This window comes from Corylus avellana, chromosome 2, assembly GCF_965113065.1.
Source record: "Corylus avellana chromosome 2, dhCorAvel1.hap1.2, whole genome shotgun sequence".
Lineage (NCBI taxonomy): Eukaryota > Viridiplantae > Streptophyta > Magnoliopsida > Fagales > Betulaceae > Corylus > Corylus avellana.
The window spans coordinates 20,671,440-20,696,324 of NC_142491.1; the positions used below are offsets into that span (position 1 = coordinate 20,671,440).

General features: G+C 37.5%; 3 protein-coding genes across 3 annotated transcripts in view; all 3 read left to right on the top strand.

Annotated features, from left to right (window-relative positions):
* Positions 1 to 2,079: 2,079 nt before the first annotated feature.
* Positions 2,080 to 8,975, top strand: GAUT3 (galacturonosyltransferase 3). Its single transcript, XM_059591995.2, has 9 exons — positions 2,080 to 2,287; positions 2,475 to 2,527; positions 2,636 to 2,696; positions 6,240 to 6,290; positions 6,382 to 6,519; positions 6,787 to 6,918; positions 7,004 to 7,338; positions 7,431 to 8,376; positions 8,610 to 8,975. Exons 1-9 carry the CDS (start codon positions 2,225 to 2,227, stop codon positions 8,883 to 8,885), a joined length of 2,055 nt encoding a protein of 684 aa, XP_059447978.2. The 5' UTR covers positions 2,080 to 2,224; the 3' UTR covers positions 8,886 to 8,975.
* Positions 8,976 to 9,696: 721 nt separating this feature from the next.
* On the top strand, positions 9,697 to 12,390 carry LOC132167345 (Tetratricopeptide repeat (TPR)-like superfamily protein). Its single transcript, XM_059578290.2, has one exon. It carries the CDS (start codon positions 9,836 to 9,838, stop codon positions 12,056 to 12,058), a length of 2,223 nt encoding a protein of 740 aa, XP_059434273.2. The 5' UTR covers positions 9,697 to 9,835; the 3' UTR covers positions 12,059 to 12,390.
* A 926-nt stretch (positions 12,391 to 13,316) lies between these two features.
* Positions 13,317 to 24,885, top strand: part of LOC132177601 (Patched family protein) — a 36,756-nt gene continuing 25,187 nt past the window's right edge. The window contains exons 1-14 of the mRNA XM_059589992.2: positions 13,317 to 13,597; positions 14,290 to 14,366; positions 14,612 to 14,711; positions 14,853 to 14,960; positions 16,030 to 16,146; positions 16,456 to 16,606; positions 17,353 to 17,600; positions 17,782 to 17,973; positions 18,531 to 18,607; positions 18,843 to 18,960; positions 21,253 to 21,336; positions 22,556 to 22,651; positions 22,766 to 22,867; positions 23,146 to 23,214. Coding sequence (XP_059445975.2) covers positions 13,556 to 13,597; positions 14,290 to 14,366; positions 14,612 to 14,711; positions 14,853 to 14,960; positions 16,030 to 16,146; positions 16,456 to 16,606; positions 17,353 to 17,600; positions 17,782 to 17,973; positions 18,531 to 18,607; positions 18,843 to 18,960; positions 21,253 to 21,336; positions 22,556 to 22,651; positions 22,766 to 22,867; positions 23,146 to 23,214 — 1,581 coding nt within the window. The 5' untranslated portion in view covers positions 13,317 to 13,555. The remainder of the gene's footprint in view (positions 13,598 to 14,289; positions 14,367 to 14,611; positions 14,712 to 14,852; positions 14,961 to 16,029; positions 16,147 to 16,455; positions 16,607 to 17,352; positions 17,601 to 17,781; positions 17,974 to 18,530; positions 18,608 to 18,842; positions 18,961 to 21,252; positions 21,337 to 22,555; positions 22,652 to 22,765; positions 22,868 to 23,145; positions 23,215 to 24,885) is intronic.

Consider the following 24,885-nt stretch of genomic DNA (forward strand, 5'->3'; position numbering starts at 1 on the left):
CTCTTGTCTCATTCTTTTCTGAGTCCATGTCATGCACCTGAGTTTTGACTTGATTAATGGTTTACAAGACTCAGGAATGCAATTAGGTTTCGTATCTTACATTTGTAACTATTTAATCACGTTTAACCAAATGGAAATAAAGTTGTAAACTTGTAATACACCAAATGGACGCATATCTATAATGGAAATGGAATACTATTGAACTCATTGACATGCATTTTTAATTATTTATTCTTAAAGAAAACTATATTTTTTTTTTCTTCTAATTCTAAAGGAAAGCTCTTTAGAATTTAGGTATTTAGGTAAAGATATCAACAATTTTGTTACCCAAATAGCTAATAATTTTGGTAGAAATGTGAAAGTCTTTATGGGTCTACTTTCTCAAGCAGGTATCGAGTAGGAGATGAATTCAACATGAAATTAGTGGGTTAGGGTTGAAGGGTCTGACCAATTTAATTAAATAAGCCGGGTTATGGTTAATCTACCACTCATGCCTCGACATATGTGACATTTAGTGTTGACAAATTTTGACACGACTTATGAACCCGTCATAAACTTAACACAAGATTAGCAAGTTAGGGCTGAAGGGTTTAACCTATTTAATTAAATGTCTCGAGTTATAGTCGATTTATATAGTTTTATATTCATACCTCGACACAATATGACATGAATCCGATACGCGAACATGAAGTACCGTCCATAGTCTTGAACAGCCTGCCCCTCTCTGGCAAGTAGACCTCATAAAAACTCACTCATATTTGTTAGGCTCCGAATCCTTAGTTATTTTTCCAAAAGGCATACTGATGTTGAAAATTAATAAAACAATTTGAATAAATGTAAGATTAAATTAGATAACTCTTTAATTATCAACTTTGTTTAAATTAGCAAATTATCTTGTAATGATGAGCCAGTTTAATAAATAATTCATATAGTTATTTATTTTCATCAAACGACTGCACTACAGGAGGCCAAATTCATTCTCATTAGTTATTACTACATTCTATTATGATGACCTTTTGTCGGATCAATATTTTTATAAGTTTTAAGGTAATTATCATGTAAATATAAATAAAAATCTTATTTTCAAATTGAATAGTCGAGATATTGTTAATTTGTTATATAGACATTTATCATTTTTAAAAATAGGAAAGAATTTGATAAATAGAGAGGTGATAAATATAAGTTGGTACTTGGTAGGGATGAAAAATGACATGCTAAAATCTATTAAAAACGCTACACCTACAACTCTTTTAAAATTTGTTGATACGTGTTAGGATGTTATTAGAGTCATATCGGCTACCAATTTTTTTTTACATCCTCCAATCATATTCGTATCAACAAATTGTAAATGTATTTTATGTGTCTGTTTGGATTTATAATTTCAAAAAGTACAATTTAAAAATAGTAATTTTAAAATTTACTATTCAACCTTTAAAATTAGAGTTTAGTCTGATTTTAGTCTTTAAAATCACAATTTAACCTTAAAAACAGTACGTTTTTAAAAACATATCCCTTTGTCTATCATACGAAAACACAAATTTTACACGTTTTCAAGTTGCATATTTTTAAAATTGTACTTTCAAACCATATATTTTATGCAATTTAACTAAAAATCTCAAAATCACAATACTAAAAGCACCATTGGTAGTCCCCAAGAGGAAGATCAATTGGTTGGGATCACACCTAATGAAGCGGAGGTCACTAGTTCGAATCCTCCTCCCCCCTCTTGTGCGGACATATCAAAAAAAAAAAAAAAGACGTACCATTGATTTAACAGTTTTCAAAATCCATATTTGAAAAAAATGGATAAAATTTAAGAAAATTTATTTAATAGAATATACTTCAGAAAATTATAGTGGCGCTAATGGGAAGTTTTCAAAGAGTAATGGTAGATACCATCTTTTTATTCTCATAAAGCTGATGTGGCTTTCAAAATCAGTATTTGATCAAAATTCAAGTATGATTCATCTAAAAGTTAATAGTGATTTTAAAAGCCTCATTAGTTTAAGAGAATAATACGATGGTTCCTTCCATTACTCGTTTCCAAATCCCTGAAACGCACTAGTTAAGGCGAGATTTTCGTCTTCGAAACTCAAACACTGCCGTTTTGCGACTCTTTCCGTAACATGTTCGTTAGGATTCGATTTTTGTCGCTGAAAATCCGCTTCCTATAAAAACTCCTTCCTTTCAATCCCGCTGAAACAAGTCTCTCTCTCTCTCGCCAATGGAAACTGCTGAAAGAAGAATCTCAAGCTCTCTTTGCCTGCAGCTCATCTGCATCGCATTGGTAATTTCTAGGGTTTCCACTCGATCTTTTAGATCCTTCTATATTATGCTTAATTATCTCTCTAATATAATTTAGCATTAATGTCTCACTGTTTTACAATCAATCCTCTGATTGAGCTTTTGAATCCACCTAATAAGTACGAACAAGTCTCTTGCCTTAATGGATTTGATTGGTCTTGGTCACACAGGTTGTATGCCACATCGATTTTGTTGGAGCAGATGCGTTAGATACTTCAACTATGTGAGATTAGTCTTTAACATGTCTAATTTGTGAATTAATTTTACTATAATTGGAAGATTGGTCTTTGATTTCTGTTACTATGATTTGCATTTTTGTTAATGGTTTCAGTCAAAGAGAGTTCAAAGAGTTTCGGCCCTTGTATGACTGTGAGCAGTGCCGTTTGGGGAAGGTTTCAATCTCATCCTTCTTATTTCAATTTTCTGAGCATGGTTTCAGCTGTAATGATTATGGATAGTTAATAGAGCATTTAGGAGATCCTTTAGAGTAATGATATAAGGAGGACTAGGGTTGTTCTTGAGTCCTTCCAAATGTGATGTGATTTTTAAAATCACCAATAGATTAAAATTCAATAATGATCATCTCAAATTCAATGGTGATTTTAAATGCCACATCACATTTAGAATGACTCAAGGAGGACTCTAGTCTTCCTTATATCATTACTCGATTGTTTAGTATCTTGTTATTATAACTACATTGCCGTAATTGTGTGTAACCTAGTGTCATTAACTATTTACTTAATTGTAAGCTTCCTAGATATTTGGCTTGTAAATACTAGAAAACAAGTAAGGGTGATTAGATGGAATGTAGTTTCTCCATAGGTAAACCTCAGATTTATAAAATAGGTAAGTATGCAAACCATCTAAAAAGTTGGAGTTTTGGAATTTCTTAGAGAGGTTCTATCTTAGATTCGGATAGGGTGAAATTCAACATGTGTATCAAGGATTATATAATATTGGTGTTAAAACTGATGAGAATTTTCAATTAAGTGAAATATTAAGGGCTTGTTCAGCTGTCCCATGAAATTTCAAAATACCCCAGCTATAATTTTATAAGATCTTACACAAATCCATGATCTCACTTCAAACCTTTTATGGTGATAGTGGCGATTCTTGAGTTACCCCATTTATGATGTTGGATTTGTTTGTTGGAGATTATACCAAATAGGATTGGAGCAAGCTAATTCCATGGGATGACCAAACAGGCACTAATATTTTAGCTGCTATAAGAGAGAGATATGGAGAAGAGATTGTTTTAGATGTAAGCAATTGCATGGAGAAGGAATTGCTTAAGGGATTGGAGTAAAATTAGGGGAAGGTAATGTGATGTTGGTGAAAGTATGACTCTAAATGAAGGTAATGAGAAGCCCCATCTAATATGCCCAATGCCTCGGGTTCGGATATTCCAAGCCCGTTTGCAGTGGTCTAGCCCAATTGGGCGAGTGCCACATGCTTAGGCCCAGGTTGTGTTATTGAACCTAGAGCTTCATTAAGGTTCAATCCAAGTGCTCGTGCACGAGGCCTCATCTTTGGGCTTGGGTACGGGAGCATGCCCTAAACGTTTTCTTAATCAGCTTGCATGGTTTTCAGAATCAAAGCCTGCTCAAAATAGTAGGGCTCAATCTTCTTCATCGGCGAGTCCAGTTCCATCTTCTGTGTTGGCCCATTCTGACAGAGAGCAAGTTAAAGCCCTTGGTTTAGGTCATCCTCAGGACCTTAGCCCAGGCCCAAATCCAATGTTAAGTGGAGAATTAGATTGGGTACATGGGGCGTTCTCTTGGTTTTGAGTGCAATAGTGGGGTCGGGTCCCCCTTCTACTTAGCACATGGGCTTTTTGTAGTTTCACCACTACCTCCCTCAACCAATGCCGCCAGTGGAGGAGATCAGGATGGGAGGTAGTGGTGAAATGATGGAACATCATTTGATTGGTTGGGAAATACTTTATTTGTTTAAGGGTGGTAGGTTGACACTGATTAAAAAGTTCTTTCAATTTGCCTACACATTGTCTATCCCTTTTCCCCATCCTCGTTGGTGTTACTAATCGAATTGAGAAACTTCAACCGGATTTTTATAGGGTGGAGTTAATGATTAGTTTAAATTCCATCTAGTCAATTGGTCTAAGATTTGTACTCCGATTTTCTTGAGTAGTTTGGGGGTTAGAAACATGATTCTGTTGAATTGAGCTCTCTTAGGAAAATGGTTATGGTGTTTTTCCATGGAGAGGAAGGCCTTGTGAAGATCGGTAGTAGAAGTTCAATACGACAGCATGTGGGGAGGGTGATGTTCCAATGAGGTTGTTGGAGTTAATGATTAGTTTAAATTTCATCTTGTTAATTGGTCTAAGATTTGTACTCCGATTTCCTCGAGTAGTTTGGGGGTTAGAAACATGATTCTGTTTAATTGAGCTCTCTTAGGAAAATGGTTATGGTGTTTTTCCACGAAGAGGAAGGCCTTGTGAAGATCGGTAGTAGAAGTTTAATATGATAGCATGTGGGGAGGGTGATGTTCCAATGAGGTTGTTGGGTTCTTCAGGGTTGGGTTTTTGTAAAACATTAGGAGGGGGTGGGTGGTTTCTGTAGATCTGTTAGGTATGAGGTGGGAGATGGGTCGTAGATAAGGTTTTGGCATGATTTGTAGTGTGGGGACTAGACCTTGAAGGCAGCTTTTCCAGAGTTGTATAGTATCGCTCGTTGTAAGGAGGTTTCGGTGGCGGAATTTGTGCAATCTTATCATGATACTCTACAGTGGAATGTTATTTTTTTACCAGATCAATGCTTAATTGAGAGGTGGATTTGGTCACTTCGTTCTTTAATTTTTTGTACTCTCTCAAGCTAAGACAAGGTGGTGAGGATAAAATCTCTTGGATTCCTTCCAAAAGGTAGACATTCAAGGTTAGATCTTTTTATTATGCACTTTGCCCCCCACTAGCTCTCCTTTTCCATGGAAGAGAATTTGGAAAAATAAGGCTCATTTGAGAGTGGTGTTCTTTGTGTGGATGACGACATTAGGGAAGATCTTAACTTTGAATTAACCTGAGAAAAAGTCATTATGGCATCATAGTGATGGATTGACGTTGTGCATGTAAGAGAGCGGGAAGACCATAGATCATCTTTGCTCCATTACAAAGTGGTTAGAGCTTTGTGGGTATTGATTTATCGTCTTTTTGGATTAGAGTGGGTTATGCCCTAAAGGGTCCATGGAGTTGTTGGCTAGCTGGAGAGGCCAATTTGGAAGTTGTAGCCTGTTGCAAAGTTAGAAGCTGGAGGTTGGCTCCTCTATGTTTAATGTGGTGTGTTTGGAGAGAATATAATATTCGGAATTTCGAAGATTGTAAGAGAATGATGGTAGAGTTAAAAGCTAATATATTCAAATCTCTTTATATTTGGGTGGCAGCTTACAACAACTCTCGTTATTATAGTTTTCTAGAATTTATGGAGTTGTATTTTTCTACTTCTTAATTGACTTATCTCTTGTATGTATACTTTCGTTGTTCTTGGGTTGTGCTTCTTTGCGCATTTTAGTGAGATTGAAATACTTATTAATAAAACAAAATTATGGCAAAATGGATTCATATGGCTGGCGCTTGTTGGCGTTGTCAAATCTGCAACTGGCATGTAGATGTTTGACTCCCACAAACCCTTCACCCGCCTCTCACCCTCATGTTTGAGTTTCAAACCATTACCTCTTTACATGACTTATATTTTATTATAAAAAGAGAAATTTTGGTTTTTATTTTTTGCCCATCTCTTGTCCATTTCCGTATAAAAGATGGCAAATTCACCATTGAATATGTGGGACCATGTGTAGGTCCCACAAATTCAATGGTGAATTTGCAAGAAAGATGGACAAGAGATGGGCAAGAGATAGATGTGTAACACTTCTTTTATAAAAATTGTTGCATTTGCTAAACATGTGGTCAAATGCTGGCTTATCAGGAAGAAGGTAATTCTTCTGTTACGGGAGTCGGTAATCATCCGGATGAAAAGGTAATTTGTAGAGTTTTTTTTTTTTTTTTTTTTTTTTTTTTTTGTGTGTCATTAAATACCAGTAATGCTTATATTTATACATTTCATACAGGATTTTGACATCGTTGCAACATACAGCGACGCATCTGGCGCTGTTCGAATTAGTAGGGTGAAAATGAGGGATCTATCTGCATCTTGGGTATGGGAAAACCCTATGGATGGTAACCTTGACCAGCCACAGATTTCCCAGGTACTGCTATTTAATTTTAACATTGATTCTTTTTTAGAAATCAATGATGTATGGGGAAGTATTCAATCATACCAAGCTGAAACAGTTAGAACAAGTATGAGAGCCATATGTATTTTATATAGAACCTAATCTTCTACCTTAATGTTTTCTGACAAAAAAAAACTGCTGAATGCCTCGCTTTGTTTAGCTTAAGTGGCTGATATCACAAATAGACTCCTCACTACAGACATTGACAGACCACTTCCTCCATGTATTCCTTACTTTCAGGCGGTGGAAGATTCATTTCAATCTGGGATAAGATCTGGAGAGAATGTTGAGTATTCTACTGATGAGCATCAGGAAGGTGGAAGCCCATATCCTCACATGTCATTAATGAGCCCAGTGAAGCTCATGCGGCGGGTAAACTATCAAATGCTTCTATTTGTGTTCCCTAAATATGTTTTGTGCACTTGATTTTGTTTTGTAACAGTTCCTAGCTCTTCAGAAAAAGCGGCACGAAAGGAGGGATCTTCGAACTGCGCAGTTGATTGGACAAGATAAAGAAACTGACAATGAGATGGTAGCAGCAGCAATTGAACGATCTGAAGGATTTGACACCACTGTCAAGGGCAAGTACAGTATATGGAGGCGAGATTTTAATAGCCCAAATTCCGATTCAACCCTGAAACTTATGCGGGACCAGCTCTTAATGGCCAAAGCATATGCAAACATTGCCAAGTCTAACAATGAAACGAGTCTTTACGATTCTCTCCTGAAACACTCTAGAGAAAGTCAACATACTATTGGAGAAGCAAGATCTGATGCTGAACTTCACCCCAGGTATTGCAAGTCTCTGTCCACTGTCCTGGTTTCCAGGTATACATGCTTGCTCTTGGAAATTCATGCAGTTTTTCTCACTGTTCCTATTCTAGTGCTCTTGATCGAGCAAAAGCAATGGGCCATGTTCTCTCCATAGCGAAAGACCAATTATATGATTGTGCCATAGTCGCAAGGAAGTTTAGAGCCATGCTTCAATCAACTGAAAAGAATGTAAATCTACTGAAGGAAAAGAATGCATTCTCGATTCAGCTAGCTGCGAAAACAGTCCCTAAACCGTTGCATTGCCTGCCTCTGCATCTTGCAACAGATTATTATCTGCAGGGTTATCATAAGAAACAGGATCTTGACAAAGAAAAGCGTGAAGATCCTTCTCTCTATCACTATGCCATCTTTTCTGACAATGTACTAGCAACGTCGGTGGTTGTCAATTCTACTGTGCTACACACAAAGGAACCTGAGAAGCATGTTTTCCATATAGTCACAGATAAACTGAATTTCGCTGCAATGAGAATGTGGTTTCTTGTCAACCCTCCTCCAAAAGCAACAGTCCATGTTGAAAACATTGATGATTTCAAGTGGCTGAATTCCTCGTACTGTTCTGTTCTACGTCAACTTGAATCTGTGAGAATCAAAGAATACTATTTTAAGGCAAATCATCCTTCTTCCATCTCCACTGGGTCTGACAATCTTAAGTATAGGAACCCAAAATATTTGTCCATGTTGAATCATCTTAGATTCTATCTTCCTGAAGTTTACCCAAAGTTAGACAAGATCTTATTTTTGGATGATGATATTGTAGTTCAGAAGGATCTCACTCCTCTTTGGTCCATTGATCTGGGAGGGATGGTAAATGGTGCAGTGGAGACATGCAAGCATAGCTTCCATAGGTTTGACAAGTATCTCAACTTCTCTAACCCAAAGATCTCTGAGAATTTCGATCAAAATGCTTGTGGCTGGGCATTTGGCATGAATATTTTTGACTTGAAGGAGTGGAAAAAGCGAAACATCACTGGAATATATCATCACTGGCAAGATATGGTAAAGCTTCATTTGCCTTCTTCCTCCAATCACAACACATATCTCCCCCACCCTTTTCATGTTCTTATCATTGGTTGGCTTTTTATAAATTACTTATTTCACGCCTTTCAAAGGCTTTTGAATATCTTCCTCTTTAATTTTAATTTTCTTTTCTATTCTATTGTTTTCTTTGCACTCATGATTGTGCTTTGGCTCTACTCAGGCAAGAAACTGATGTAAAACTGTTATTGCAGAATGAGGACAGAACACTTTGGAAACTTGGCACATTGCCTCCGGGACTGATCACTTTCTATAACTTAACCTATCCGCTGCATCGGGGTTGGCATGTCTTGGGGCTTGGCTATGATCCAGCCCTTAATAAAACAGAGATAGAGAATGCAGCTGTCATCCATTACAACGGAAACTACAAGCCCTGGTTGGCTTTGGCTGTTTCCAAGTACAGGTCTTACTGGTCTAGATATGTAATGTTTGATAACCCTTATCTTCGATTGTGTGACATTAGCGAATAACTATTTTTTCTCCATCTTACGAGTGTAATCATTGATTTTTTTCCCAAAGAAAAGAAACGCAATATATATGCCTTGTTGCTTACACAGAAAGTGTCCATGTTCTCTTTTGTGTTGATAGTTTCTTGTTTATGCTGAGTCAACTGCTAAACGATGCTTGGTGAGAGCAAAGCTAGTGTAGTTTACCTCAGCCATCTTGTCGTTCTTTCTTTTGCATAGAGTTTGACAATTTTTGATATGATTTGCAACCCTACCATGAAATTTATAGGTTAGAGGTTGAAGGATCAGGCTTATTTAAGTAAATGGGTTGACTTATGGTTACCTTATATAGTCCTATACCCATGCCTTACATGCGACACGATCTGAACTTGACGTGTGACATTAGGACTGTCGATTTTTTACATGGCATGCGAATCTAACATGAACTCAACGCGAAATTAATGGATTAGAGTTGATGAGTCTGACTTACTAAATTAAATGGATTGAGTTAGGATTAACCTCTATAATTTTATACTTACGTTTTAACACGACCCGAATTTTGAAGGCAAACACGAATTGTTATCCCTACTTTTGTTATATTTAAGCAACTCCTCCCCCCCTTCCCCTGCGCTGTTCTTCCTCAATTTCCTCCCTATACAGCCTGCAGGTGTTAAGAGTGAACTAAAAATGGTTATTAAACGAAGTTCATCCAGCTAGAAACCTCTACTCTGCTTGCTACCTTCCGGAGATGAAGAAATCTAATTTCCGCTGTCCACAACCTTGCCAAATGAGCTTCCTCCTGCAACATGGATATACTTCAATGGATCCTTTTCACAGGAGCATGCAATGATATTTTTAAGTCCGATCAATTAACATTAACATGGAATATTAAAATTAGCAACAACAACCCAAATATGAGCCTTGAATGAGCTTCCCACAAAGTTACGAGTACATGCATTTGATTCTTGGCAATAATGCGCTTCCCAACCATTCACCTACCCTCAAAGCTCCCAAATTGGTTATCAAGAATCAACGAGTGTTCAACTAATGGGAGATGGGAAGAAGTGCTTTCCCACTATCAGGAAATGAAAAAAGCTGGGGTTCAGCTTACAGACCCTTCAGTTTTCCCTTCCATTGTCAAAGCATATTCTAACGTCTCCTTTAGACGTGGAAAGTCTATGCATGCAGGCTTGGTTAAGCAGGGATTTGAATTGTTCACTTCAGTCAGTAACTCCACCATGGACTTGTACATGAAGTGTGGAGACCTGGGTTCTGCATTGGGTGTTTTTAACTGCATGAGAAGCAGAGATTCTGTCTCTTGGAATATAATGATACATGGGTTTCTTGTTCAGAGAGCTTTACAAGAAGGGTTGCAGTGGTTTATGAATGCAAGGTTTGCTGGGTTTGAGCCCAGCAATTCCACCTTGGTGCTTGTAATACAGGCATGTCAAAGCCTTAGAGCTAACCTTGAGGGAATGGAAGTGCATGGTTACGTAATTAAGAATGGGTTTTTGGCCATTTGTTCAGTTCAGAACTCTTTGTTGAGCATGTATGCAGAGGCCGACATGGAGAGTGCTTGGAGAATGTTTGATGAAATGTGTGACAAAGATGTTATCTCTTGGAGTGTGGTAATTGGTGGTTATGTAAGAAGTGGGAAAGCTCAGGTTGGTTTGCAGGTGTTTCAGGAGATGGTATCTGAGGTTTCCATTGAGCCAGATGCTGTAACTATGGTGAGTGTCCTTAAAGCCTGCACTAGTTTAGGGCACTTGAATATGGGAAGGGTGGTTCACGGGTTAGTGATCAGTAGAGGTTTTGGGTTTGATATTTATGTTGGGAATTCTTTGATTGATATGTATTCAAAGTGTTATGATGCTGATTCTGCCTTTGAAGTCTTCAATGAGATGTCTCGGAGGAACAATGTCTCATGGAATTCTATTTTGTCTGGTTTTGTCCTAAATAAGAAGCATTTGGAAGCTCTATCGCTGTTTTATTCGATGGGGAAGGAAGGAATTGAGGCAGATGAAGTGGCTCTTGTGAATATTCTTCAGACATGCAAGTACTTTGTGCAGCCGTTTCAGTGCAAGTCAGTCCACTGTGTAATAATGCGGCGGGGATATGAATCAAATGAACTGGTGCTAAATTCTCTAATTGACGCTTATTCAAAATGCAATCTTGTTGAGCTGGCATGGGGCCTTTTTGATGGGATGGAGAGAAGAGACGTGGTTTCTTGGAGCACCATGATTGCAGGGTTCACCTACTGCGGCAGGCCTGATGAAGCAATAGCTGTTTTCCAAGAGATGAGTCATGATGCACAAGAGAAGCTCAATGCGGTTGCCATTATCAATCTTCTTGATGCTTGTTCAGCTTCAGCTGAGCTGAGAAAGTCGAAGTGGGCTCACGGAATTTCAATTCGAAGAGGGTTGGAAGCACAAGTAGCAGTTGGAACTGCAATAGTTGAGATGTACTCCAAGTGTGGGGCAATAGAAGACTCATGGAAGGCATTTGAACAAATTCCTGAAAAGAATGTTGTTTCATGGAGCGCCATGATAGCAGCATATGGTATGAACGGGCTTGCACGTGAAGCCTTAGCTTTGCTTGCTGAAATGAAGCAACACAGAGTCCAGCCAAATGCTGTGACAGCTCTTTCAGTGCTATCTGCTTGTAGTCATGGCGGGTTGGTTGAGGAGGGGCTTTCTTTTTTCAATTCAATGCTTCAGGATTATGGGGTTGAGCCTGGAGTGGAACATTACTCATGCGTGGTTGACATGCTGGGTCGGGCAGGAAAGCTTCATACTGCAATGGATTTAATCAAGAAATTGCCTCTGGAGGCTGCTGGTGCAAGTGTTTGGGGGGCACTTTTGAGTGCTTGTAGAAGCCATGGAAACAGTGAGCTCGGCGCCGGAGCTGCCTCTCATGTTCTTGAGATGGAGCCTTTGAATTCGGCTGGTTATTTGCTAGCATCAAACATGTATGCATCAGGTGGATCGTGGGTTGATGCTGCGAGGATGAGAAGGTTGGCGAAGGAGAGAGGGGTGAGGGTTGTTGCTGGTTACAGCTTGGTGCATGTTAATAACAGGGCATGTAGATTTTTAGCAGGGGAGAGGTGCCACCCAGAAGCCGGTGAAGTACTGGGCATAGTTGACCAGCTGCATGGTTGTATGAAGATTGACAAGAATTTACTGGTCATTGAATGCTGAGAGTACATAATTATCGTCCTTGTATGTACTTTTTTTACATTTAAATTTAAACCCAAGTGAAACAACCCCAAAGAGTTGGACTAGTGGTTTAAGCCTTGGTCCTTGGCAGTGAAAGTTTATTACGGTTGGGGTACAAAACCTTCTAGGTGCTACCAATCCATTGGGGTCACACACCTCAGTTTTGTCCGGCCAATTATGCTTGACCTGTAAGAGTTGGGCTGAGCATACAAATTAGTCATGTCTTGAGAGAGTTTCTTGTTGAAAAAAACCCAAGTAAAACTAGCAAATCCCGAGTGAATTAACATTCTCTATAATATCTTGGTATTCTATCATGTAGAATTCTATTGAGTATCGACGATTTATTTTTTAAATATAATAGTCGATCTATCACATTGTTGGGGAGAAAATCTCCCCTAATGGACGACTTTTTTTTTATGCTAATTTACAATATGCCATCATCCACTTATTGGGTGACATGTGTTCATTTTTGTGGGATCTTTGAATTAGGGGGGGGGGGGAGGGTCTTCTCTGGATTGGCTTTCTCCACACATATGTCTATCTCTCTCTCTCTCTCTCTCTCTCTCACATCTCTTTTTCTGCCGACCCTCACTCCTTTTCATTTCTAGCATAATTCACTCAACACACTAGTTTATAGATAATTAGAAGCAAATTTTCATTATATTTCTTCTCCACAAATAAAGATACTAACTTAAGCGACGGAGAGTATTCGGCTTCAATTCTGACCTTGTTTTTGTTTTGAAGGAACCTCATTACCGTACATGGGGTATTTCACAGCATAGCCATCAAGAAAATTACTAAATAGCAAATTCTTGGACCAGAAAACGCACCAACACATATTAAAATTTATCATTTGTAAAATGTGTTAAAAAGTGACAAAAATTGACCAAATTACTAGTAATTTAGACACCTAAATCTCAATTCCCCTTAAATCTCCCTCATAACTTCTGTCCAATTACACACAAAAAAAAAAAAAAGAAAAAAAAAAAGAAATTTCCCGGGAGGGACCCCCGTCACAAAGGGCAACACCCCCACCACGGCACTGTTGATGTGTAAAAAAAGATAAAAATGAAAAACTACGAGATTGTAACTCGTTTGGGCCAACAATCCTTTACGAAACCCGAATGTGAACGGTGCGTTTTGATGCAAGGAGTGAGTCATCAACGACATTATGTTGCGTGTCCGTTTCTCATTAATTTGCATTAAACACACAGAATTTTCTGTGCCTTTGACTATCCCAGTTTCCTTCACTCTCATTTGCCCCCACCACGAAGCAAACCCAACCCAACCAGGCAAGCAAGCCAAGTAACTGTGACGGCAACAGTAACCCACCAAAGCAATCGTCTCTCGTTGATTTTCCCACCTTTACTTTGTTTCATATGAGTTGTGCCGTACGAGGAGGAGCGCTCTGTTTTCCTCGGATACTGCAAGTTTGCTAAGAAAAAGTTTAAAACCAAAAAAAAAAAAAAACGAAGAGTTATGGCCTCTTTAGGTTTGCTCGTTGCTGTTTTTCTGTTCCAGGCAAGAATTCAGTGTCCTTTTCTTTTTGTTCTTATTCTTTTTTTGTCATTGATGGGTGGCTTTTTGTTTGAATCAGTTCCATCGTGTTTTCGGTTACTCTATTTTTTTTTTTAATAAAAAAAAAAAAGAAAAAGAAAAATCTAGGTTGGTGGAATGCAAGAACAGCTCTCAAATTCTCCAAGTGTTTAATGGGTTTACTTGGTCCAGCATGTAAAGGGTTGGTTCAGTAATTTTTTTTTTTAAAAAAAACTTTTGATCATTTGTGGCAGCTGAATTTTTGAAGTTTCATAGGTTTAATTTGTCAGACATAAAGTGTTAGATAAAGGGTTGGTTCAGTGATTGTGTCCTTATTTTTGAACTTAATGATCATCTGTGGACTGTGGTTGCTGAATTCTTTGGTGGGTTAACTAAATTATTTTATGTTCTTATTTATTAATTTTGTTAAGAGGAGTGGTTGCTTCTAGAGCATTGCTTGTTGAATTGAAACTTTGGAAATTAATTTGTGATTTGGATGTACTTGGAGAAAAATGGAGAGCCATTTGTGTGCTTGGATTATGAGTAAGCTTTCATTATCTCATATATATTCAGTTTTTTAGTTGCTGGTCAATAAGGGAGAGTGCATATATGCTGTAGCTGGCCAATGTTGTTCACTTTATAATTGTTATTGAATGGGTAATTTCTTGTTTTTGTAGGTGATTACTTTTACTTCTTTGCTGAGAGCTGAGAAGACTGATTCAGGTGTTCTTTTGATTTCGGACGTAAAATCAAGGTAATGCAACTTTATTTGAAAGCTTAACCTATCTGAAAGGATGGGGTTTCTTGTTGATGAATGATAATATGTTATAAGATAGATAGATTGTTTCTCTCTCTATCTGCTTTGTGTCTATATTCTTGATTGCCCACTGATCAAGGGGTATGTTAATTTCTGTGTAACTGCTGAGTTGGCCTTTAAGTTTGACGTTGCCTCCTCTTTCTCTTATACAAGGAATAACATAATTTTGGTCTGCTGGTTAGGGAAATGCATTCTAAAGAATACTGTGCAATGTATGATATATGTGGAGAACGCAGTGATGGGAAAGTTTTGAACTGTCCTTATGGTTCCCCATCTGTGAAGGTACATGATTCATATCTAGTTCATGGGAGACATGCATCAGGATTGGAAAATCTCTTTTCCTCATATTTTCCTTGGAAGTAATTTCTAACATATGCATATACTGCATTGATGGGTGTTATGACTCATTCATATGCTTTGCAGCCTGATGACTTGCTTTCTGCCAAAATCCAAAGCTTGTGTCCAACAATAAGTGGAAACGTGTGTTGTACAGAGACTCAGTTTGACACATTGCGGGCACAAGTTCAGCAAGTAAGACCTCACCACTTGCACACACACACATGCACACACACAAATATATGTACATATATGTATATATGAAATTAAATATTAATTATTGACTTTCATTATATCTCTAATTATGTAATTACATTGACTCTATCCCTTGGAAATCAATAGCCAACCTGCACTTTTATCTAATTGTCCTTTGAGTGTATGTTTCATGCTTGTTGCTTCCAGATTAACTTGTCAAATCTCATAATATTGCTATCATATAAGGCTTTTTGGTAATGGGAATAGAAAAATCTCTTAGTTTGTCACTCTTGCTTCTACTCTGCGGATAGTCAATCTGTTTGCTTCTTTTGGTGCCTCTTAGATTTTGAAGCTTGCTTCTTTAAAATACCCTCCTATAGTTTACCTATCAAAAAAGATACCCTCCTATAGTGAAATTTCTTAGTTCATCAGATTCTATTTCCACGTAGAGGTAAGTATGTCATGTGGACCAATATCTATGTTTGAAATGCAGTTATTCAATATACTCAGTATTATTCTTAAAGCCAAGGATGGTTGTTGACTTATTTGCTTGTTGGCAAGGAACATATGGTCATTCTGAAAGTAGTAAAATCTGGAAGTCTATTCTGCTGTGCCTTATGTGGCTAATTTGCAGAGAAAGTAATAGTCAGACCTGTGAAGGGGTTAAACTCACTTTGATTTCACTTACATTTTTATTCTTCAGACCTTTTTATGTTTGCATGTCTGTGCTAGGTAGTCTTTTATTCCACTTCTCTAGAATTTGATGGTCTTTTAAATTTTCAGATTGTAAGTCATTTGGAGTTGCTTCAGTATATTCCTGTCTACTGGAGCATTCTCCTCTAAATAATAAAATGATTATTTACATATCAAAGAAAATTTTTCTTGAAGCAATTATGCATTTGATGGTATGCACCATGCTAAATGGTTATTATGAGGACTTAGCATGGGGCTTGTTTAGCTAAGAGCATGGCATACATTTCTTTTCATATTAATATCTGCCTTACAAAATATTTGTCGAAATGATGTCATTTGTGTAGCCTGTAGTTGTAATGAATGCAATCTGTGGCAGGCAATACCATTTCTTGTGGGCTGTCCAGCATGCTTGAGGAATTTCTTGAATCTCTTCTGTGAGCTTTCATGTTCTCCAAATCAGAATCTATTCATCAATGTTACTTCTATATCCGAGGTCAGGCATATTGATAAATGCTATGCAGAGAATGTTACTTCAGATTTACTAGTTGTAGGAGACTTTTTTCCCCAATAAGATGCTGAAATACATATTTTATGCTTACTGGCTTCAAAGCTGCCTTTAAATAGTTGTAATGAATGCAATCTGTGGGATATGCACTTCATTTATGAAATGAGAACTTGATTTACTATTTCTAAGTTTATCATGTAATCATGATTGCAACCTTTCATATGATATAACCAGCTTATGTGAAATCCATGTACTAATCATTTTCATGGTTATTATTACATCAACATTTTGCTTCAGGTTGATGGCAACATGACTGTGGATGGAATTGATTTTTATGTAACTGATACTTTTGGTGAAGGGCTTTTTGACTCCTGCAAGGAAGTCAAGTTTGGCACTATGAATACAAGGGCCATAGACTTTATTGGTGCTGGTGCTAAAAATTTTAAAGGTGAGATGCTATCATGTGGAGGGTTTATAAGCATGCGATGAACAGAGTCACTGTCTAATTTTTTTTTGCAATATAACTGATGTTTTCAAGTTCTATTTGTTTTCAACTCTTCCTATACAGTTTCACTACATCTATTGATGAGTTAGAAGTGACATTACTTACAGTTGACATTGTTGGTTAGGGCCATTACTAATAAGCAGGGGTAGGATTAATTAGTAATTTATAACAATTTGTTTTCACTACTCTGTTAGGGGTGGGGTTCAGATTTATTGTAAACTAGGATCATTATGCAGGTCCAAACCTAATGGGCGATATGACCTGGCCATATAAGATTACAAAGTAATGAAATTGGTAGACTTGACAGTCCGATCTTGTGAAATCACTTCAATAATTGTAGGGAACACAATTCTAACTATATATTGATTAAGCATCAATAAATCAGCCATGACCACACAAACAAGTGTTTTTTGATCATAATAACGCCTGTATTATCGAACTCGAAAAAAACCCTTCTTCGTCCTTATCAGTTGAAAGAAAATGTCTATTAGTGAGCTCAAATTTTGCTTTCTTCTTGTTTGTGTATGTAACACTGAGTTCAAGTTTCTTCTGCATAAAACTGAGTTCAAGTTGCTGCTGCATATGTTCTGGCCAAGTATCATGTTCAATTTGAATCTGCTTCCCATTTTCTACTTAGATATTATACTTTCTCAATTTTAATGCTTCTGTCTCCATTTATTTTTTTCCAGAATGGTTTGCATTTATTGGTCAGAAAGCAGACCCTGGTTTTCCTGGTTCACCTTATGCCATTAATTTTAAGTCAAGTGTTCCTGGTTCATCTGCAATAATGCCAATGAATGTGTCCACGTATCCATGTGGTGACACCTCACTGGGTTGCTCTTGTGGTGATTGCCCTTTATCTCCTGTGTGCTCTGATTCAGAACCTCCTACTCCACACAAAGAAGATTCCTGCTCAATTAGAATTGGATCAGTTAAGGTAGATGCAGTATAGATCAATTCCTTTTCTTTGATTTTTTTCTTTTCTGTTTTAGGATGACTGAGATTTCGCTGTTTTGATGATTAAATGACGAATGAAGTACTCAGTTAATAACTCCTTATACAAATATGGCTTTCTAATACATTGCATTGACTTGGATGCCATTTGTTGATGCTTGCAGGTCACATGTGTTGAACTTTTGTTAGTGATCCTGTATATTGTTTTAGTTTCTGCATTCTTTGGATGGGGTTTGTTTAATCAGAAAAGAGAAAGGAGGAGGCATCCATCTAGCACGGAACCATTGTTGAATGTCGCAGATGATGGTGAATTTGATATTGATAACCTGCGAAAGAATGAGAAGCTTGTTGCAAAGGTGGTTTTGGATTACTTTCATCTTATATCCTAATATCCAGTGATTTTGTCCCTTTCTATAGCATGCCTTTTATGTTCAGTATTTGGATTTGTGTTGAATGTGCTGATGTACTTGTGTCTAGATTGCTTGATGACCATAGAACACTGTTAGTTTTTTGGTTTGGAGAGCTGCTTTCTATGTGTGAAAGTAATAATCTCGGTATGTGGAATGACAGGAAAATGACGTAGGTAGAATTAATACAGAAGGGTATATCATTAATGTATGACAGATATGTGGCTTTAGATATGGCTGAGTGGACAAAAGGATTCACTTGGCTGGCTTAATTAAGTTGAAAAGGGAATTCGTTAGCTGACCTTATTCAGTTAAGATTAAGGCTTACATGAGTTGAACCAAGAAAAACATTATTCTAGGTTGCAGTGAAATTGACTTTTATGTATGATTCTGCTGCTTTTAGCAATATACTTTTTGTATGGTTGGGTTTAGACTTCTGGCTGTTCTTTACAATGTATGCAAATATTTCTCTAGATTTCTTGACTCTTGCATTATTCCATGATCAGGTGCAACAGGTGGGCCCTCAATGGCCAAATGGCTTACAACATTCTATTGTTCAAGGGTATATGTCAAGCTTTTACAGGTCAGCAGTTCTACCACTGCTTCTAGGATATGTAGTCTGAATTTTGTGGTCAGGAATTCTACCATTGCTTTAGCCAGGGGAGGAACTATATGGTGGCAGCTCCCCCAAGCCACATTTTCTTCCCCAAATTTTTTTTTCTTCTTTAGTTTTACCCCCCAAACCTAAAATTTTAGTTCCACCCCTGGTTTTAGCATAAATAGTATGTCTACTGAATCACTTCTGGTGTTACTTCCAGGAGATACGGAATTTGGGCTGCTAGAAATCCTACTCTTGTGCTCTGTTCCTCGTTGGCTATTGTTCTTCTGCTTTGTTTAGGTCTAATTGGTTTCAAGGTGGAGACCCGGCCAGAGAAGGTATCTTATTGTCATCTTAATTATTTGATAGCATCTAGAAGAGATTTATCTTCATGATCCAACTGTGTTTCTACCGTGTTCAAATCATGGGTTTTCTTTAGTGTGTGTTTAATTGTTATTCATGATTAATTAATTAGGGTTATTGGAAAAATAATTGAATGATTAAATACACTATTTTCTATTAGTTTAAGTTTTTTGGATAAGTGGTGATTTAACATGATTTCAGAGCATTGCTCCTAAATTCAAACCATGACTCCACATTATGCCTCTCATCATTTAAGTTAAATATTGCACATGTTAAGTTGCACTTATTGTGGAAGAACCAGGACCTACACGAGGGGGAGTATTAGAAAAATAATTAAATGATTAAATATACTATTTCCTATTAGCTTAAGCTCTTAGGGTAAGTTGTGATCTAACAAGGATAAAATTGTAACCTTAGGCTTGTAAAAGTCTAAAGTCTTTTGCTTTTAGTTGATGTGAAAGAAAAGGAAAAACAAAAATCCTTTGAAGCCCAAGTGTCGAGCTTGTAGGCGTAGGGACTTCCTACACTTGTTGTATTGACTATGCTTCCAGTCCTCCTAGGTGTTCTGCCCGTCATTTTGCTGTCAGTTGCCTGTTCCATGGTCTTTATGACACTAGCAACAATGCAGCTCATTTTCAGTTCGGCCTTGCTCTTCATTAGGGGCTGCTTTCTTGCTGTCTCAATGATGGACCATTTAACTGTGCATGCATCCACAGAGTTGGACTTTACTAATTAAGCTGCATTATGTGCTGACTACTCATAAAATGCTTGATTATCATGACATGAGCCTTTTGCTCATGGAGCTATATTTTTGTTACGAATAATAATTTGGAAGATAATGATGACGTATTGGCCAGTCTATTAGATGAAAAGGAAGCTATCCATTTATGTTGGGTTAGGCTCTTTTTGAGGTTTCATTGCTTGGGACTTCATGATCATATTGATTGCATACTTGCTTTGGTGCCCCAGAGAAACAAATCTTGACTGAATTTTTTTTTTTTTTTTGATAAGTAAAAGTCATTGTATAAAAAGCGCAAGGGGCGCAACCCATGTACACAGGAAGTATACAAAAGAGCCCACTACACGAGCTTTAAACTGAAAAGGACGCACATAAATCTATAAATTCTGTAAGCGTTGAAGCTTGCGAAGAAGACCCCAATATCCTCCAAGAGAAGAGAGTTTGTAGCACCCTTTGCTTCAATTCTGTATTGCCCATTTCATGATCCTCAAAGCTCCGCGCATCCCTTTCTCTCCATAAGGACCACATTACACACAAAGGAGCCATCCTCCAAATGTGCACGGCTGATCGCTTTCCCCTTTGCCCTCTCCAACTTCCCAAACATTCCTTCAAACTCCTCGGCATCACCCACGTTATACCAAATAGCTGGAGTATCATATTCCATACCTCTACAGCAACTTCACAATGCACTAAAAGGTGATCAATAGATTCACCACTCTTCTTGCACATACAACACCATTCTGTCACAATGATGTTCTTTTTTCGTAGGTTGTCCAATGTTAAAATTTTCCCCACAACCGCCGTCCAAACGAAAAAAGCCACCCTCGGAGGAGCTTTACTCTTCCAAATAAGCTTCCACGGACCATCCACCGGGGCTGGATTTAACTTCACCTTGTAGAAAGACTTCACCTCAAAAATTTTCCTCTTCGAGGGAAACCAACAAATTTTATCTACCCCACCTTGCCTTACCTGTTGTGAATACAGCAATTCGAAGAAACTTGAAACCTCCTCCAATTCCCAATCATGAACAGGTCGAGTAAATCTTACATTCCAATATATAGCTCCATTTACCCTCTCCATATTCTCCTCTACCCATACCTCCTTACCACATGCAATATTGAACAAGGCGGGAAACAAATTCTGCAGAGGTGCCTCCCCACACCACACATCCTGCCAAAACAACACACGAGACCCGGTTCCCACCTCGAATCGTACATGTTGCTTAAACTCATCCCACCCCCTTCGGATACTTTTCCACAATCCCACCCCATGTGACCCTCCTACCTCCTTGGTACACCAATCACCCCTCATCACCTCATATTTTGTCTCCACTAATTTTTACTCCCCTGCTGATGGTCCTAGTCTTATAACATGAGGATTTAGGAACTGTTTCTTAGTTATCTTGTTAGATAATGATTTCTTTCCAGAATCTGGTGAGAATTGAGCTTCTCTGTTATTATGTTTTGAATTTGAACAACTTATCAAAAAAAAAAAAAAAATGTATAACAAGCTTCTATGTATACTGCAGTTGTGGGTTGGTCGTGGAAGTAAGGCAGCAGAAGAGAAACAATTTTTTGACACCCACCTTGCCCCTTTCTACAGAATTGAACAGGTTTTAACATTGCTCTTATGATTTACTTTCTTTGTCAATGATCCTTTGTGATATTTTATAATATGGTCGCTAATATTTATATTTACTCATTTATTTAAAAAAGAAAAGAGGAAAATCTTCTTTCTGGATCCACCTACTTATTTACTTATGATGTTAATTTGACTTTGGGCAAATGTCTTTCTTGGTCCTTGAAGGTTAGTAGAAGTTCTAATTCGATCCCTAACACATTTAAAAAGTGGTAACCATGTCCTTACATTATTTAAATTATCACAATGAAGTTCTTTTGTCTGCCTTGCTAATGCCAGTAGATGACATTCACATTAAATAACTCATAGCATGACTTGACGATGATTTGGCAACCAGAAGTCTGCAACCTTTTTGTTTTCTTCAGTTGTCTGAAAAGATCTATTTCTGTGTAATCCTCTTCTTCCGCTTTGTGCTCCTCTTCTAAAACTTCTATGTGAAATTCCAGTTGTCAAATCATCATCAAGTCAAGCCACTATTTAAGATGAAACGCCATTTATTGTCATTATTGGGACATGCAGAAGGACTCTATTGCAGCTTTTCAAATGTTAGAAACTAAATTATAACTTATTTGTAATCTTCAGGACCAAAACAAGTGTTTTCCGTTTTTCTTTTTGATGGGAACCTAGTGAGGGCATCCCTACATGGATAGAGTCAATAGAAAATAGATGTAGGAAGGCACCTGGTGGAGATGGTGTAAAAACCAGGCCTACTGAAGTATACAAACAAGCTTCACTGCTAGCTTGGTGGATTCTTTGGACTGAGTTTCATAAACAATTGCTGCATTTGAGCATAACCGTTTACTTGAATTGACAAAAAATCTTTTTTATATGTTTAGTTTTTCTTTTGGGATGAATTTTCGTAAAGATATAGGTGAGTCTACTCTTCTGTGATCTCACAATGCCTAGATTTCCATTGTACTCTTTTGGTTGTCGGTGAAGATATTTTCTATTAGAACCTACAAAAAAATCCAGTGTCAGAATATTTCTTTTGGGGTGAAAATATATGTCTGAGAAAGGCCTTTTGCCCTCAATTAATTTGGGGTTAAGGCCTAGTTGACTTGATGCTCTTTTCTTGACACTGAACTTCTTCTACATTACAAAAAATATTCTTCCTGTTTTTCATAATATAAAATATACTGTTGTAATTTTATATGAAATACTTGACATGCAGTTGGTGTTTGTATATGTTTCAGCTCATAATAGCGACCGTGCCTGATCCACTGCATGGCAAGTCACCTGGTATTGTTACAGAGGATAATATTCAGTTACTCTTTGAAGTACAAAAAAAGGTACTCTTGAGTGTTCGTGCTACTTTTCAAATTCAATTTAATTATGTGAACATTGAGTTGAGTTATATGCATTGCTAGATGATAATCACTTTGTTCATTGCTCAATTTTGACAGGTTGATGGGATTTCTGCCAACTATTCAGGCTCAATGGTATCTCTAACTGACATTTGCTTGAAGCCTCTTGGCGGGGATTGTGCCACTCAAAGTATTCTGCAGGTTTTCCTGTGTTCTCTTTCTCTTTGCATTTATAGTGTTTTGCATGTGTAATATGTACTTATATGTGTTAGATATCTGGTAGAGTGGTGTGAGGGTACTTTTTCTTTTGATGGGAGATGCTTTTTATTTATTTATTTGGGTTGGGAAGCTTAAAGTGTACATCTTTTTTCTTTTTTTCCTTTTTCCCTGATATCATGGTTTTGGAAATAAATGTCAAATCATACTGTTACTTTCCAACCATTACATTGTTGTTTAACTTAACTTTTTCTTTCTGATAGTATTATAAAATGGATCCTGATAATTATGACAACTTTGGAGGAATACAGCATGCGGAGTATTGTTTTCAGGTAAACTTACAACTAGCTTTATTTAGAATTTGGATGGCTTTACGTTTCAAATATTACAAAATTTATATATATTGATTTTGGGAAGTTTGTCTCTCGCTCTCATCTGTAGCGCATGAGGTACTTGTTGGCATGTGAGGAGTGTAGTGGAGGTTTATCATCAGAATTCTATTTGTCTAAGTGCTAGTTGGTTTGAGAGATGGGATATTTGGGATTTTTTTATGTAGAAGCGAAATCATTTGAGTTTCGATCTGATCTGAGATCAATGGGGAGTGTGCGATTAGTAGAGAGGAGGAGAGGAGTTTTTCAAGCAGTGGTCCTGGGCTGGCCAAGCGTGTTCTGGTTGCTGAAAGCGCAGGAAGTGTTGATCAAAGGCAACAAATTAAGTGAGTATTGGAGGACCTTTCGCTTGGGGAACACAGCGTACGTGCTGCCACGACAGGGAAATAAACATGGCAGAATCATTGAGTTGTCGGAATACGGAGGTGGAGGGCGGCGGAGTTATGTTATCATACTGGATAGTAGAGACAGAAGGGGATGGGCTGATTGTTTTGTTTAGTTGCAGCGGCTGAAGCTATATTATGAGAAGCAAAGAGAAGGTGTGAAAAAAATTGGGGAGAAGTCTAGGGAGTTACCGGTGGCGCCATGGGTGGTCAAGGGAGGGCAGTCATATGCGGTGGCAGTGGAAGTAAATAGGCAAGGAGAAGAAAGGAAGTCCTAGAGCAGGGGAATTCTGGGCAGTTTTGGTATTCAAGTGGGAACAAATATGGGAAATCCACATTCACCGGCCAAATAAGTATGAGGCCTTGCTTTGGTGGAGTTGCAATTGTTTATTTTGTTTTGAGGCCTTTGGAAGAAAAAACAAGGAATATCTAAAGAAATAAAATGAAAAAGTTGACGTTACATACTCTGTTTTCATGGAGCGTGACTTGGTCTATTTCGCATGTATATACTTTTTCTGAATTTGTAGTGTTATGTGCTTCTTTTTCTACTTAGTAGGGGTTCTCTTGTGTACTTCATGTGTATATGGGTTGCGCCCCATTTTTTCAATATACATTATTTATCAAAAAAGAGAAAAGGAAAAAAGAAGAGTAACATAATAGGGGTTGCGCCCCATTATTTTTCAATACATAAGTAAATGGGTTGCGCCCCATTTACTTATCAAAAAAAAAGAAAAATAGGAGAGTAACATAAGGAACATTTTGCATATACCAAATCACACACCGAGGGTAAAACTAATTAAGAACCTATAACATTAGATAAAAGAAATGATTTAGATTTAGCAATGAGTTATTATGGTGGAAGAAGTCTTAAATTCTTCTTGGTTTCAAAGTTACCTCCCCCATACACTACTTGTTAGAGAGTAAGATTCATGTCTTGGATGCTGCTGTCATGGAAAAATGCCAAATGGACTCTCCTGTGAAGATTCTGTTATGAGAAGAAAGACTACCAGTTAGAATGTACTGAGGTTTCTGTTGTTAGATTGAAAGACGCCTAGTTGTTGATTTCTTGGTCTTTAAGGACAAAGCTCTTGCAGCTTAATGGTTATGGAGGTTTCCATTCTAAATCTCTAAAATATGGAAATAGATGAGGCATGCATGCAAATAAATTGAAATTCAACATGGTGAGAGAATAGGCTGCCTAATGCCCTTTGAAGTATTTGACCTCAAAGTT

Excerpts from the sequence above, each read along its gene's own strand:
- LOC132167345 (XM_059578290.2), top strand. The coding sequence starts at position 9,836 with ATGCGCTTCCCAACCATTCACCTACCCTCAAAGCTCCCAAATTGGTTA.
- GAUT3 (XM_059591995.2), top strand. The coding sequence starts at position 2,225 with ATGGAAACTGCTGAAAGAAGAATCTCAAGCTCTCTTTGCCTGCAGCTC. Across the intron at positions 6,520-6,786 it reads ACCAGCCACAGATTTCCCAG|GCGGTGGAAGATTCATTTCA; the intron begins GTACTGCTATTT and ends CCTTACTTTCAG. Across the intron at positions 6,919-7,003 it reads CAGTGAAGCTCATGCGGCGG|AAAAAGCGGCACGAAAGGAG; the intron begins GTAAACTATCAA and ends CTAGCTCTTCAG.